Genomic DNA, 15,511 nt, shown 5'->3' on the forward strand with positions numbered 1-15,511 from the left:
GTTTTTTTCCGCGCGTCTATTTTCCTAAGGTCCTGAATCTCTTCCAGTCACTCTCCCTCCGCTTGGGTTTGTCGTCTTCTGAGGCGTCGAGGGGATACTCTTGAGAGAGGCTCCCTTCGCGCACGCGCGCAACTATTTGGCGCGGTTAATGTCGCGCGCCCTGCCTGGCGGGGCCTTAGCCCTCTGGCTTTCTGCCCTCGCGTCACTGAGGCTACTAGACTTGGCCCCTCCCCTTTCCCCGGACACCCCTACCCCCTTCTCCCGCGGAGGCTGGCCTCGCCCGTTACACCGCCTGCGGTCCGCGCCCCGCGCGTTCAACTCTTCCCGGCGCCCCTTTGCTCCCTTCGCGGTCGGGACGCTACGCTCGGGGGCCCGGGCTGAAACCCCACTTCGCTGAGACCCCAGCCTCCGCTCAGCTCCCGCTCGGGACCATGACCTCTGAGGTGGCGCGGCATCTGGTGAGTCCCTGTCGACTCCTCACGACCCCTCCGCTGCCAAGCGCTGCCCCCTCCACCCTGGGCCCGACTCCCCGGGCCGCCGCCCCGCCTTTCCCAGGGTCCCAGCGTATCTTCCTCAGTCCGGAGCTTGGGGCCCCTTAACACAGTCAGGCCCCGTCCAGTCGTGGCCGGGATTGTGAGCCGCGCCGCTTCTCAGCTCCCATTGCCCTCTCGGCCGGTCATCCCCGGGCTCCCGAGGCCGGATGGTCCGACCCTGCTGGGAGAAGGGATTCTCTCTTAGCGCGGGAGGCAGGGAGCGGGGCTGTTCCCGCTGCCAGAAGCGGAGGCACAGGGCGGACTCCCCAGCCTCCCGACCCCACGTTGCTGGAGTGGCTGGGAGTTTTTTGCACGGCTTCTCTGTCTAGCCAAAAGTTAAATCTGAAACAGCGATTGTGGATCCATCATTTTTGTAACGGTTTTGGAGGCACAGATTAATGCAATAGTAGTGTAATATTTTACATTTGTATACTCTTCCCTTACTCTTTACGATTTGAGCCTTTTTTGTTTGTTTTTGTTTTTTGCTTTGGCACCCTTGAACCTTAAAATGATGTATGTGACTAATTTGTTCAATGTTTTATACTTTTTTTTTTTTTTTTTTTACTTTAGAGGGAGAGAGAGTAGGGGAGAGGAGCAGAGGGAGAGAGAATCTTACCCAGACACCCTGCTCAGCTCTGGCCCGAGGCAGAACTGGATCCCAGGACCCTGGAATCCTGACCAGAGAGGAAGAGTGGCATGCTCAACCACTGAGCCACCCAGGCACCCACAATATTTTATACTTTTAAAATCACTTATATATTTACGTCACTTGATATAGTAAGCCAGTGGTTCCCAAAGTGTGGTCACAATTATTTTTGTAACAATACCAAGCTGTTATTTGCCTTTTTCACACTCTTGCTGTTATGAGTGTAAAACGAGTTTTCCAGAGGCTACATGATGTGGAATGACCTCACCATTCTGAGGGCTAATGTGTGTACTTGTCCTTTAAAAAAATTTTGTTTAGAGGTGTCTGGGTGGCTCAGTCTCTGGGACTCTTGGTTTCATCTCAGGTCATGATCTCATGGTTGCCTGCCCCCCCCCATCCCCCCCTTCCGTGTTGGGCTCTGCACTGACAGCATGGACCCTGCTTCGGATTCTGTCTTTCTCTTCCCTCCCCTGCTTGCTGTCTTTGTTTCTCTCTCAAAATAAATAAACTTAAAAAAATAAGAAATTTCTGTTTTAATTAATAACACTGTAAATATTAATGGTTGTAAGCCAGGTAAGCAAAAGCTCTATGTGGGCCTGAGACCAAAAAGTTTGGGAATTACTGGTCTAAGCTCTTAAATTAGATTGTAGAAACAGAGTTCAGATTGTAGCCTGAGAGATTAGGTGATGTGTGGAAAGTTACACAGCCAGTTTCTTTGATAGATCCTGGACAAGGATTTTTCTCCCTGATTCAGCCCAGGTCTCTGGACACTTTTGTCACATGTTTAGAGAAATATCAGTTTTTCTGTCTGAACTGCATTACAGTTGCTTTGTGTGCATGTGTGGGTGAGGAAAATATTTTATAAACTCATTCACAGTCATCTTCAGAATTAAACTTGAGCTGAAGAGATCACTTCATTTAATTGGTGTTGGATTGCTTGTCAACTGCTGTACTTATTTTGCAATAGTAAGTGTACTTTTATTTTCTAATTAAACTTTATTTTGAAGTAATTGAAGATTCAGGTGCAGTCTTGCAGTTAAGAGATAATGAGATCCTCTGTACCATTTATCCAGTTTTTTTTTAATAATAACATCTTGTAAAACCATAGTACAAGACCACAACCAGGACGTTGCCATTGATACTGTGAAGGTAAATTTCCATCATCACAGCATCCCACAAGTTTCCCTTTTATACCACATCCACTTCATTTCTACCTCACTTCCTCCTTAACCCGTGACAACCACTAATCTGTTTTTTATTTCTATAATTTTCTCATTTCAAGACTGTTATATAATGGACTCACATAGTATATAACCTTTTGGAATTGGCTTTTTTCTCATGGAGCAAGATTCTCTGGAGCTTTCATCCAGGTTGTTGGATGTGTCATTGAGTTGCTCCTTTTAATTGCTGAGTAGTATTCCATGGTATGGATATACCACCTTTGTTTGAAGGACATCTGGTAGTTCCATTGTTGGGCTACTATGAAGGAGGTTTCTATAAACATTCCAGTATAGTAATATATAATGTCACCTAATGAAAACATAAGTCTTCAGTGGATGGAACTGGAGGGCATTATGCTAAGTGAAGTAAGTAAGGCAGAGAAAGACAGATACCATATGTTTTCACTAATGTGGATCCTGAGAAACTTAACAGAAGACCATGAGGGAGGGGAAGGGGAAGGGGAAAAAAAAGTTAGGAGGGAGGGAGGGAGGCAAACCATAAGAGACTCTTAAATATTGAGAACAAGCTGAGGGCTGAGTGGGGAAAGTAGGGGATGGGCATTGAGGAGGGCACCTGTTGGGATGAGCACTGGGTGTTGTATGGAAACCAATTTGACAATAAATTATATTTAGTATATATATAAAAAAAGAAAACATAAGTCTTCAATCCTCTGGGATAAATTGCCAGGAGTATAGTTGCTGGGTCACATGGCAGTTGCATGTTTAGTTTTAATGAGAAACTGCTAAACTGTTTCCCAGAGTTTCTGTACTGTTTTCTATTCCCACCAGAGATGTTATGAGGGATCAATCCACATCCTCATCAGCATTTAGTGTTTCTATTTTTTATTTAGACATTCTGATAGGTATATATGTATGTATGTATCACAGGTATGTGGTTTTAATTTGCATTTCCCTAGTGGCTAATGATATTAGCATCTTTTCATGGGCTTATTTGTCATCTGCATATTCTCAAGTGAAATGTCTCTTCATTTCTTCAGCCCATTTTTGAATTGGATTTTGTTTACTGTTGATTTTAGAGTTTTCTTTTTAAATATGTTCTGGATGCTAGTCCTTTCTTGATACATAGTTTGCAAATGTTTTCTCAGTCTGTTGTGTTGTTGTTGTTGTTGTTGTTTCATCCTCTTAACAGAGTCTTTTGCAGAGCAAAAATTTTCAATTTCGATTAAATCTATTTTATGTTTTTCCTCCTATGGATTATACTTTTGGTGTCAAGTCTAAGAGCTCATTGCCTAACCCTAGATCTCAAACGTTTTCTTATTTTTCTCCTAAAAGTTTTGTGGTTTGTGTTTACATTTAAGCCCATGACCCATTTTGAGTTAATTTTTGTATAAGGTATAAGACTTAGATCAAGTGTAATTTTTTGGCCTATGGATGCTCCAATACCATTTATTGAAAATGTTGTCTATCCTCTATTGAATTGCTTTTGCCCTTTGCCAAAAAACCATTTAAACATACCTGTGTGGATCTATTTCTGGGTTCCCTATTAGCACTAGCACATAGTCTTGATTCTTGTAGCTATGTAAGTTTTGAAATGGAGTAGACATTCCTCTCACTTTATTCTTATTTTTTCAGAAATTATTTTGGCTATTCTAGTTACTGTGCCTTTCATTATAAGTTTTAGAATAGTCTTGTCTATATCTACAGAGAATTTTGGTAGGATTTTGATAGGAATTGTATTAAATCTGTATATCAATTTAGGGAGAATTGAAGTCTCTACTCTGTTGAATCTTCCAATTTATAGACATGGTATCTCTTCCAATTTCTTTATATTTTCTTTCATTTCTTTCATCAGCATTATGTAGTTTTCAGCATACAAGTCCTGTATGTTTTACTAGATTTAAACCCATTTCATTTTTTAAGCAATTGTAAATTGTATTGCATTTTTAATTTTATTGTCCACATATTCAGTGTCAACATGTGGAAATACAGTTGATTTTTGTATGTTTATCTTGTGTCCTTTGACCTTACTGAATTCATTTATTCTAGGAACTGGGATTCCTCCTAGATTCCTTGGGATTTTCTTCATAGAAAATCTTGTCATTTACACATAGAGACAGTTTTATTTCTTTCTTTCTAGTCTGTTTGCCTCTTGCTGCCTTATTTATGCTGGTTAGGACTTGTAACATTATTTGAATAAGAGTGGTGAGAACAGACATCCTTGCTTTGTTTGTGATGGGGGGAAAACATTCAGTCTTTTATCACTGATGTAGATTTTTTTGTAGATGTTCTGTCAAATTCACGAGGGATTTTGGTCTGTAGGTTTTTGTATTGTCTTTATTTAGTTTGGTATCAGGGTAATAATAGTTTCATAAAATTAATTGGGAAGTGTTCCCTCCTTTTTCTGGAAGAGACTGTATGTATAGTATTGGTGTTAATTCTTCCTTAAATGTTTGATAGACTTCTTTAGTGAAACCATATGAGCGTGGAGATTTCTTTTTTATAGTTTTAAAATTACAGATTTAATTTCCTTAGTTGTTATGTGGCTATTAATATTATTTCATATTGGGTGAGTTGCGGTAGCGGGTGGTTTTGTGATCCATTCCTTCTAAGTTGTTATTTTTATGTGTATGAAGTTGTTAATAATATTCCCTTATATTGATGTCTTTGGGGCCTGTAATAATATTCCCTGTTCCATTTTTTTTTTTTTAATTTTAATGTTTTATTTGTGTGAGAGAGAAAGGATGTGGGTGGAGGGGAGGGGCAGAGAGAAGGGGGTGGGGTGGGGACAGGATCTGAAGCTGGCTCTGCACTGTCAGCAGAGAGCCTGGATGCTGGGCCTGAACTCAGAGTGTGAGGTCTTGACCTGAGCCAAGTCAGACACTTAACCACCCGAGCCACCCAGGCATCCCTCCCTGTTCCATTCCTAATAGGGTTATATTGTGTCTTCTGCCTTTCTTGGTTAGTCTTGTTAGAAGTTTGTCAATTTCATTCATCTTTTCAAAGAACCTGCTTTGTTTCATTGATTTTTCTCTGTTGTTTTTCTATTTTATTTATTTATTCATTTATTTTAAAGTTTATTTTGAGAGAGAGAGAGAGAGAGAGCAGGAGCAGGGGAGGGCAGAGAGAGAGAGGGAGACAGAGGATCTGAAGCAGGCTCTGTGCCTGATGCAGGGCTTGATATCACAAACTGTTAGATCATAACCTGAGCGGAAGTCTGATGCTTAACTGAGCCACCCAGGTGCCCTTGTTTTTCTGTTTTAAATATAACTGATTTATGATCTTTATTTCCTTTCATTTGCTTGTTTTCGGTTTATTTTGCTCTTTTTCTAAGTTTTTACGGCAGACCTCAGATCATTGATTTGAGACTTCCTCATTTCTAATATATGGACTTGATGGTGTGAACTTTCCTCACAGCCTGGCTTTAGCTGTGTCCCACAAATTTGGGTATGTTTTATTTTCATTTTCATTCTACCTTTATTATTTAAAGAGTTATATTAAATCTCGCTTGATACTCAGGTTTCCAGGGTTTTTTTTGTTTTGTTTTTTTAAGAGAAGAGGACATCAAGACTCTGAAAGTTTTGTATTTTGCTGATGGAATCATAGCTGGTGATGGTGAGATCTGCTCTTGGCATATTGTTTCTGCCAGTCTCCAGGATGCCCCTTATTAGTAATTGCATAAGTTTTATTTCAAAAGATCTTGACTATATAGTTATATATTGCTGACTGCGATAATAGATCTTGAAATAACATTAACTACCTTTTCCTTTCTCCTGAGAAAAGCACCTTTAAATTCCCACTTACCAAAACTTTTAAATGGTATCCATATTTTTTCAGTTCTTATCTGTATTTGTCATTTCCTCTTTCAGCTGCAATGCTTCAGAACTCTTATGTTTCTTTTTTAGTTATCTTTCAGTGAGGATGTTTGTATCTTAGAGGCTTCCCTCATTTTATTTTCCATTTCAAAGTTGTGATTCTTAATTCTTTACTTTCATGTCTTGGAATTAATGACCACCTCAGTGCTTTGATGTATTTTCATTTCATCATCTGGAGAGACTTCTTTCCTACTGATCCATATCCTATAATCATTATGGGATAATGAAAGACCAAGTTCCTTTCTCACCTTCTCTAAAACTTTTCCAGAGAATTCTAATCCTTGACAATCTGTCATACTACTCGTTTGCCACTTAGTCACATGCTACCTTGTAATACTTCCTAACTTATGTTTGTATTGTTACTTAACTTTTTGCATCAGTTAAATTGTAATGAGCCTTGCATTTTCCCCCTCTATTAAATGATCTGTCTTCAGGAAGAGAGCCTGTAATATTCTTTGTATCCTTCATAGCCATGATTTTATATTGTTGAGGACAGATGTTGATTATATTTTATATGGAAAATAAGTTCACCTTGAATCATTTTATTCTTGTTCAATGTTAAATGCTTAAATTATGAATTCTTATAGGTAGCCAGGAGCTATTTCTTAGTCTACATTTATGGTTTCGTGAAGCTCCACCTTCATCCAGGCTGGACACAGATAGTGTCATACCTTTTAGGTATTTCCAGACTGATTTTGATCCTAACATAGTCCCAGACTATACCTATTTGTACTGGTATGTATGTATGTATGTATTTCAGTGTGTGGAAGAGGAGGAAGAAGAAGGGTGCTTTTAAAATTTTATATTTTACTACAAATAGATTTTCTCTCTTTAGGAATATGTATCAGACCTCATTTTTAACCATATTAAATATAGCTTTCTCTGCTTAAGATTTTAAGTATTCCTAATACAAAATACCTGATTCTAAAAGCTCTTTTACTGGGAACTTTAATTTTTACAATTTCTTGTCATTTATTGGAAGGAAATTTGATTTAGATGATGCTGTATTTTAAAAATTTACTTAACACCTTGTAAGATATGTATCTACTACTGGTTTGAAGATCAGGGAAGTAGGAATCACATTTATAGTTTCAATAACATAAATAAAAGATTAAAAACTCTCATTTTAAATACCTTTAAAATAAATATTATGATGTAGTAGACTGGGATATAGCATTTAGATTTTGTTAGTATTACCTTTAGTAAATATGCATGTTATGCTCTAATATTCTTCCCATTTTTGAAAATTTGTCTTTGGCAGTTACACTTATTTGAAATTAACTGCTCTTTTTTGCATTTCTTAGCAAGTATAGAGATTTTTCTTTTTTTTAAAGTTTTTTTTTTTTATTTTGAGAAAGGGGGGGCATGCATGGGTGAGGGGCAGAGATAGAGGGGGAGGATCCCAAGCAGGCTCCACATTGATAGCTCAGAGCCTGATGAGGGGCTTAAACTCAATAATGCAAGATCATGACCTGAGCCAAAATCAAGAGTCGAACGCTTAATGGAATGAGCCACCCAGGCACCCCAGTCTAGAGATTTTTCATTGAGGATTTAGCTAAAATAATTTAAATATAGTAGAACTCAAAGTTCATTCCAGAACATCTTCTTTTTTTTTCTTAGGAAGACGTTTTTATTGCTAAATTTAATGGACACATTTTATTAGTTATTTAATATTTCAGAATTTCTTGTTGCTGGTCCCTTCTTTAAAACAATTCCTCCCCCTTCAAGATGTCATAACTGTAGGATTTTCTTTCTGTTTTCTTTTTTTAAAAAATTATTCCTTATGTTTTAAATTTTATTTATTTATTTATTTATTTTTATATATGAAATTTATTGTCAAATTGTTTTCCATACCACACCCAGTGCTCATCCCAACAGGTGCCCTCCTCAATACCCATCACCCACTTTCCCCTCTTTCCTTCCCTCCCCCCCCCCCATCAACCCTCAGTTTATTCTCAGTTTTTAAGAGTCTCTTATGGTTTGGCTCCCTCCCTTCTAACTTTTTTTTTCCCTTCCCCTCCCCCCATGGTCTTCTGTTAAGTTTCTCAGGATCCACATAAGAGTGAAAACATATGGTATCTGTCTTTCTCTGTACGACTTATTTCACTTAGCATAACACTCTCTAGTTCCATCCATGTTGCTACAAGAGGCCATATTTCATTCTTTCTCATTGCCCAGTATTATTCCATTGCTTCTTTTAAAGGTGAATTTTGTTTGCCAGTCTTTTTTTTTTTTAGAGAGAGAGCAAGCACGAGCTGGGGAGAGGGGCAGAGGGAGAGAGAGAGAATCTCAAGTGGGCTCCATGTTCAGCTCAGAGCCCCAGTCAGGGCTATATCCCATGATCCTGGGATCACAACCTCAGCCGAAATCAAGAGTTGGATGCTCAACTGACTGAGCCACTCAGGCACCCCTCCCTTGTTTGCCAGTCTTAAAGTTGTTCAGTATTATATTTTGGCAGCCCCCTTTTCCTTCTCTGTTTTGTTCAATTTAAATAATGTTACGTCAGATGTACAGGTTTCCCTTTGGCTCCCTATAAACCATATTATCATAGACAAATGAAGGTGTGTGATTACAGTTTTACCTAGAGAAGTCTTGAGTCCTGGAACAGTGCCAGGTGTCTTAGTACATGATCCCTTTAGACCTTGGTTTGAAGAAACATGGTTACCATATTCTCTCAGTAACCATGAATTGATTACATTGGGAATTCTAGAATTTTCAGTTTCTTTCAGTCTGTTTTTTCAGACACTAGATCATTTTAAGTTACAGAGTAAATAAATTGTTGGGGCAAATTTTAAAAAGTGAACTGGGTATTGAGGCTAGAAAGGAAGGTAAAGGCAAACCGCATGTGAAAGATTTTTGAAATGTATCCTAAGGGAGATACAAGCTGAGGAGAAGGACCCTAGGCTTTAGAATTTCACTTCTACTTCTTTCTCTTATAGGGGAAGATGCTTGAAAACTGAAGTGACAGGAAGTGGTAGTTTCTGTGATAGGAACATGGGAGAGCTAAGGCTGTAGAACCTCTATTAGGGGAGAGGGATAAAGATATACCCTCTCAGCCAAGTTCCATTTAAGGCTGTCCCAGGTCTTTTTCCATTTAAGGAATCCTACATAATCTGATACTAAGCCTGAGACAACTGACAGATGTAAAAAAGTAAATATATGGCAGTATTTTAGAGATTGCATAGTCATCATTTAGTTAACAAAAGATAGGTCCCGGAAATGCTTATGACCAGACGTAGAAATTAGATAGGAGACACAGGATTATTTGCTGGAATATCAGACTTGAGTAATGTATTAAATTGAAAAATAAACTAAAATAATGCCATATGTTGAACAAAGTAATATATACATAGGAAGAAGAAGGGGCTACCATTGGGAAAGAAAAGATAATTGTATTTGAGATTTGGATGTGGGGTAAGACCAGGAGGATGATCTGGCCCTGCAGGTCCTTGCCAGGTATAATGGGTGCTCTAACCCCTTCAAGCTAGTTTCAGACAGCCTATTGTCATATGACCCAGGCGTTTACCAAAGAGAAGATGGGAGAACTATGAGACATCTTCTCTGATCTCCTTTTACCTCTCCTCTTAAGAACTAGGTCAAGTTTATCCTACCTTCTGTGTGAGCTATGCTTATAGAGACAGCAAGGAGTCCTGTTACTCTGTTTATCATGATATGTGTAGAAAGGTATTTTGTGAGTCATCTGTATGCTGTTTTTTTCATAGATGAATATAAAATGTGCACAGCAATATTTTTCTTAGTTGAATGTATACCTTTTAGCTGGAATGTTACTTTGCACTGCGGATTAAGCCAGAAATGGTTGAATCAGTTTTGAAAATAAAAAGATACCTTTGTTTTTTTTTTTAAATGTTTATTTATTTATTTTGAGAGAGAGTGAGAGTGAGTGGGGGGAGGGGCAGAGAGAGAGGGAGAAAGAATCCCAAGCAGGCTCTGCACTGACAGTGTGGAGCCCGAGGGAGGGCTCACAAACTGTGAGATCATGACCTGAGCCAAAATCAAGACTTGGATGCTTAACCAACTAAGCCACCCAGACGCCTGAACATGAGATGCCTTTTAATTGTATTTACCAATCAAGAGAAAATTCACTTAAAATTTTTTAAGGTTTTTTTTTTTAAAAACTAAAGTGAACTTTACCCAATTATTTTCAATTTCTTTGTACATACTTTTACTTTTTTTAGTGGTCTAGTAATCTTTAAAGATCTTTGCAAAAGTTAAAGTATTCAAGATACATTTTTATATGGTTTTCTCCTTTGCTGCTTTGAGTAAATCCACTGGGGTAATTGGATAATACCAAATGCTAAAGTGCATTCACTGTGACAAGTACTTTAGTTGTAATATCACATTTATCTTCTCAACCCTAGGAGCTCAGAACTGTTATTTTCATTTTGGAGGGATGAGGCTTAACTTTCTCAAATTTTGCTGAGAAGTCTTGTTCTGTTTATGTTGTCGTTGTACCTCCTTGTCCCAGGCCCTCCTACATGGCTTTGGCAGTGATTTAGTGCTCCAACAGTTTGCGTCTGTTGCCACCATAAGCAATTAATTCTAACAGCCTTCTTAAGCCATACATTTATACTGATGTCATGTTAATTCTTCTCTACTGTGACATGGGCCATTGAGATCATTTCTAGGGGATCTCTGTTTTGGGAGAAGACAGGCTGCTTGTCATATGGTAACAGAGATTCTGTTGTATAGAAAAGAAATCTAATTTGCAGTTTCCACCTAACTCTGAGAGCCAAAAGAACTTCATACTGAATTCTAATTTGAGCAATTGGAGAAAATATTTTAATCTCCTTTTGCATTTGCTTATTTTGGTGTATATTTACTTTTTTATTGCTGCTTACAAATTATCATTTATTGTCTCAATGACCTAGTTTATCCTCACATGTTTTTGTTAGCCTCTGCTTTCCCGTGAATTGATTACTTATGTTTAGTTAGAAAATTTTGTTATATCTTCATAAATTAAGCTTTTTTATTGAGGTATAATTTATGTGTAGTGAAATTTACCCTTTTTTATTATAAAGTCTTAGGAGTTTTGATGAACACATATAGTTGTGTGTAACTACAACTATAATCAAAGATATAGAACATTTCTATCACCATTTCCATCCCCTGTTATTCCTTTGTGCTTCTTTGTAGTCCTCCATCTCTGACAATCACTGATCAGTTTTCTGCTCCTGTTGTTTTGCCTTTACCAGAGTGTCCTACATATGGAATTATTGTAGCCTTGAGCTGGCTTCTTTCACTGAATGCAATACTTTTGAGATTTGTCCATGTTGTTGCATGTTCCTTTTTATTGCTGAGTAGTATTCCATTGTATGGATGTGTCACAGTTGTGTTTGTTCATTCTTTATTTGAGGAATACTTGGGCTGTTTCCAGTTTTTAACAGTTTTGAATAAAATCACTGTGTACATTCACATACAGGCTTTCATGTGAATATAAGTTTTTTATTTCATCTGGGTTGATATCTAGGAGTAAGATTGCTGAGTAGAATGGTAGGTATGTATTTAAGAAGCTGTCAAACTGTTTTCCGAAATGTTTGTACCAATTTGCCTTCCTAACAATAATGACTGAGAGCCCTTGTTGCTCTGCATCTTTGCCAGTATTGTTAGTTTTTTAAAAAGTCATTTTTATAGGTATATGGTCATATCTTGTAATTTATTTGGCTTTATCTAATGAGTGATGATGTTGAGCTACTGTCATTTGCTTATTTGCCATCTCTGTATTCCTGGTGAAGTATCTGTTCAAATATTTTCCCATTTTTAAAATTAAGTTATTGTATAATTATTGAGTTGTACAAGTTTTAAAAAGATATATATTTCTCATATTCTTTTATGATATAAATAATTTACAAATGTTTTATCAATCAAAGTATGTGTCTTGAGTTTTCATTCTCTTAACAGTGTCTTGAAGAGCAGAAGCTTTTTTGGTTTATTAGGTTCAATTTATCATTTTTTTTCTTTTATGGATCATGCTTTTGGTGTGGTAGCTAAGAAGTTTTTGTCTAACCTAAGGCCACAAGGTTTTATGTATACAATCTGTTTTGAGTTAATTTTTGTATATGTTACCAGGTTCCTTTTTTGTTTTTGTTTTTGTTTTTTGGGGGCAGATATTGGAATCTTAATTATTCTGGCACCATTTTTAAATTTTTTTTAAATGTTCATTTTTTTTTGAGAGACAGAGACAGAGTGCAAGTGAGGGAGGGGCAGAGAGAGAGAGAGAGAGAGAGAGAGAGAGAGAGAGAGAATCCAAAGCAGACTCCAGGCTCTGAGCTGTCAGCGCAGAGCCTGACGTGGGGCTTGAATTCATGGACTTCGATATCATGACCTGAACTCAAATCTGATGCTTAACTAACTGAGCCACCCAGGCGTCCCTCTGGCACCATTTTTAAAAAACACTATCCTCTCCACATTGAATTGCATTTGCACCTTGTTGGAAATCTACCCTCCCCCTCCTTCGACTGCTCTGGCTCACATCACTCTCTTTCCTTCATGATAATGACCACACTTTGCTTTCTTGTTTAACTGCCTCCTCTTCACTAAGCTCCTTGAGAGGAGGAGCTTTTGTATGGGACCAAGGATAGAAAGGGTATCCAAGCAGAGGTAATGATAATTGCTGGGGTAGAACTTTGACATGTCTGAAAACATGCCAAAAGGGGTCATCAAGAACAACATGAAGCTGCAGAAATAGATGGTGGTCAAATCCTGTAGGGCCTTAGTGAGGCTATAGTACCAAAGGAGACTATGGTCTAGGACAAAAGGATTGGCATAGAGAGGGAACAGGGCATCATCACACTGTGATACTCCTTTTTGCCAAAGTGTATAAAAGAGGGGCAATAAAAAACTTCATTTATTTATTACCTGTGTCATGTTTCACAGCTCCCTAAAGAGTTCTGCCCACTGCTTTTCTTGGGTTAAAATGGATTTAGCCTTCCTTACGTATTGGTTATTTTAGTCAGAATATAGTAATATTTTACTAAATTTACATGTGACCAAACTTTTCCCAGAGGAGATTTGCGAGAGCTATGTTTCAAGGATTCCTGTCACTAATGGATACCTCTTGTAGCACAAAACCTGGAGATGGCCTGGTTGACCCTTTACTCCTCATTGCCACTTCCAGATCATTCTCCTCTCCTCCCTAAACATTCTCTCTTGACTTTCAATCAGCTATCCCACTGTATACTCACTATCTCTCTGTTACATTCATCTCTGAAACTTATCTGCCTCCATGCTTGATGGTGTAGGTACTGGCTTCCTGTGATTCTCCAACATTAGATCTGTGGTAATTCTATGGGATTTCAGTATCCACATGGATTATCCTTTCAGTACCCTGCCTTTCAGTTTTTGGCCTCTTCTCCTTCAATGTCTTGTATTCTGTTCCCTGCTTTCACCTGTCCTTCTTGTGGTTAATATCTTGACCTTGTTATTCCCTGTAAATGCAGCCCCTCCAGGCAGTCCACTGAGCCACACCTCCTACCTTTTCTGTTTACTCCCTGTGGTACCAAGTCCCATAATTCTTTGACCTGACCTGTTGTTCCTACTACCTTTTCCCTTCCTTCATGTCTTCCATGCTCTTTCCCCTTTTTGCCCAGTTGTAAGTCCTTCCTCATAACATTTATAGTCATTTCCTTGTGTGTCTCAGTTCCCTTCCTTGCTTCATCATTCTCCACGGGCAAAAGCCACACACAGTGAAATTATACTATCTCCAGACTCTGCTCATGCAGCCTCACAGCTGAATAAGATTGAGGGTAATCATGCTGAATGGTCTCACTCTTAAGTCATGACCACTGGACTCCAGAGGCCTTGGTGCTGCCTGAAATTGTACCACATTTTCTTCATTTATTTGCCCTCTAATTCTTCTAGATTAAGGATCTTCTAGAGTAAGGGTTTTCTTTATAGGGTCAAATAGTATTTTCAGTGTTGTAAGCCAGGTGGTCTCTCACAACTATGCAACTCTGTTGTGGCCTGAAAACAACCACACACAATACGTAAAGGAATAATAGTGGCATACTCTCTCTTCCCCCAAAGGCTTTCTTTACCTGTCTTCCAGGATTCCACATATATCTGGATTTCTTTCACCCTCTTTGGCTGATCTTTCTCAGTCACTTAGACTGGTTGCTCCTCAGTTCCCCAGCCTTTAAATGTTGGAGTTCCCCCAGCGTTCACTTCTGTGATCCCTTCTCTTTTCTAAATACCTTTTACTCCGTGGGTGATTTCATCTCTTCCTGTAGCATTGACTACTTGCCATGTACTGATGACTTCAGAATTTTCACCTGTGATCTAGAGATCCTTCACTCTCAACTTGTCTATCCAGCTACCTACCTAGTACCTCCACTTCAGCATCTAATAGGCATTTCCAATTTAATATGTTTCAGAGAGAACTCCTGACCTTCCACAGTCCTCATTCTATTGTCTTCCCAGTTCCAGTAAGTGGAAGCTCCCTCCTCCATGTTGCTCAAATAAAAAACTTGGAAACCATTCTCTATATCTCTTTACATCCCACATTGAACATTCAACAAGTTCTAATTTTTTTTTAATGTTTGTTTATTTTTGAGAGAGACTGAGACAGAGCTCACGTGGGGGAGGAGCAGAGAGAGAGACACACACAGAATCCAAAGCAGGCTCCAGGCTCTGAGCTGTCAGCACAAATCCCAATGCGGGGCTCAAATTCACAAATGGTGATATCATAACCTGAGCCAAAGTTGAAGTCTTAACCTACTGACCAGCCAGGTGCCTCTCAACAAGTTCTACTTTTGAGGTAGATCCAGAATTTAACCATGTCTTAGCTCTTACATCATTCACATTCTGCCATGATCTCTTTTCTTGAATTAACATAGTAGCTTCTTAACCAGTCTGTTTCTGTGTTGCCATTATTTTTTTGAATTTTTAAATTTTATTTAAATCCAAGTTAGTTAACATATAGTGTATTAATTTCAGGAGTAGGATTTAGTGATTTATCACTTGCATATTATAACACCCAGTCCTCATCCCAACAAGTACTCTCCTTAGTGCCCATCACCCATTTAGCTCATTCCCCCTACCCAACACCCCTCCAGGCAGCCTCAATTTGTTCTCTGAATTTAAGAGTCTCTACGGTTTGCCTCCCTCTTTTTATCTTATTTTTCCTTCCCTTCCCCTATGTTCATCTGTTTTGTTTCTTAAATTCCACATATGAGTGAAATCATATATTTATCTTTCTCTGACTGACTTACTTCACTTAGCATAATACACTCTAGTTCCATTTGCCTTGCCATTCTTTAGTCT

At 38.6% G+C, this 15,511-nt stretch overlaps 1 protein-coding gene across 3 annotated transcripts in view; it reads left to right on the forward strand.

Moving 5' to 3' along the window:
• Window positions 1-8: 8 nt before the first annotated feature.
• Window positions 9-15,511, forward strand: part of SEPTIN10 (septin 10) — a 65,264-nt gene continuing 49,761 nt past the window's right edge. The window contains exons 1-2 of one of the 3 annotated variants that reach the window (XM_053200335.1): window positions 9-458; window positions 1,104-1,253. Coding sequence is in view for 2 of the 3 variants with exons in the window: in XM_015074775.3 (XP_014930261.1) it covers window positions 432-458 (27 nt within the window). In the remaining variant the exon portion in view is untranslated. The remainder of the gene's footprint in view (window positions 459-1,103; window positions 1,254-15,511) is intronic. The other 2 variants (XM_015074775.3, XM_053200336.1) reach the window with 2 other exon arrangements.

The sequence above is a fragment of the Acinonyx jubatus genome, chromosome A3 (assembly GCF_027475565.1).
Source record: "Acinonyx jubatus isolate Ajub_Pintada_27869175 chromosome A3, VMU_Ajub_asm_v1.0, whole genome shotgun sequence".
Lineage (NCBI taxonomy): Eukaryota > Metazoa > Chordata > Mammalia > Carnivora > Felidae > Acinonyx > Acinonyx jubatus.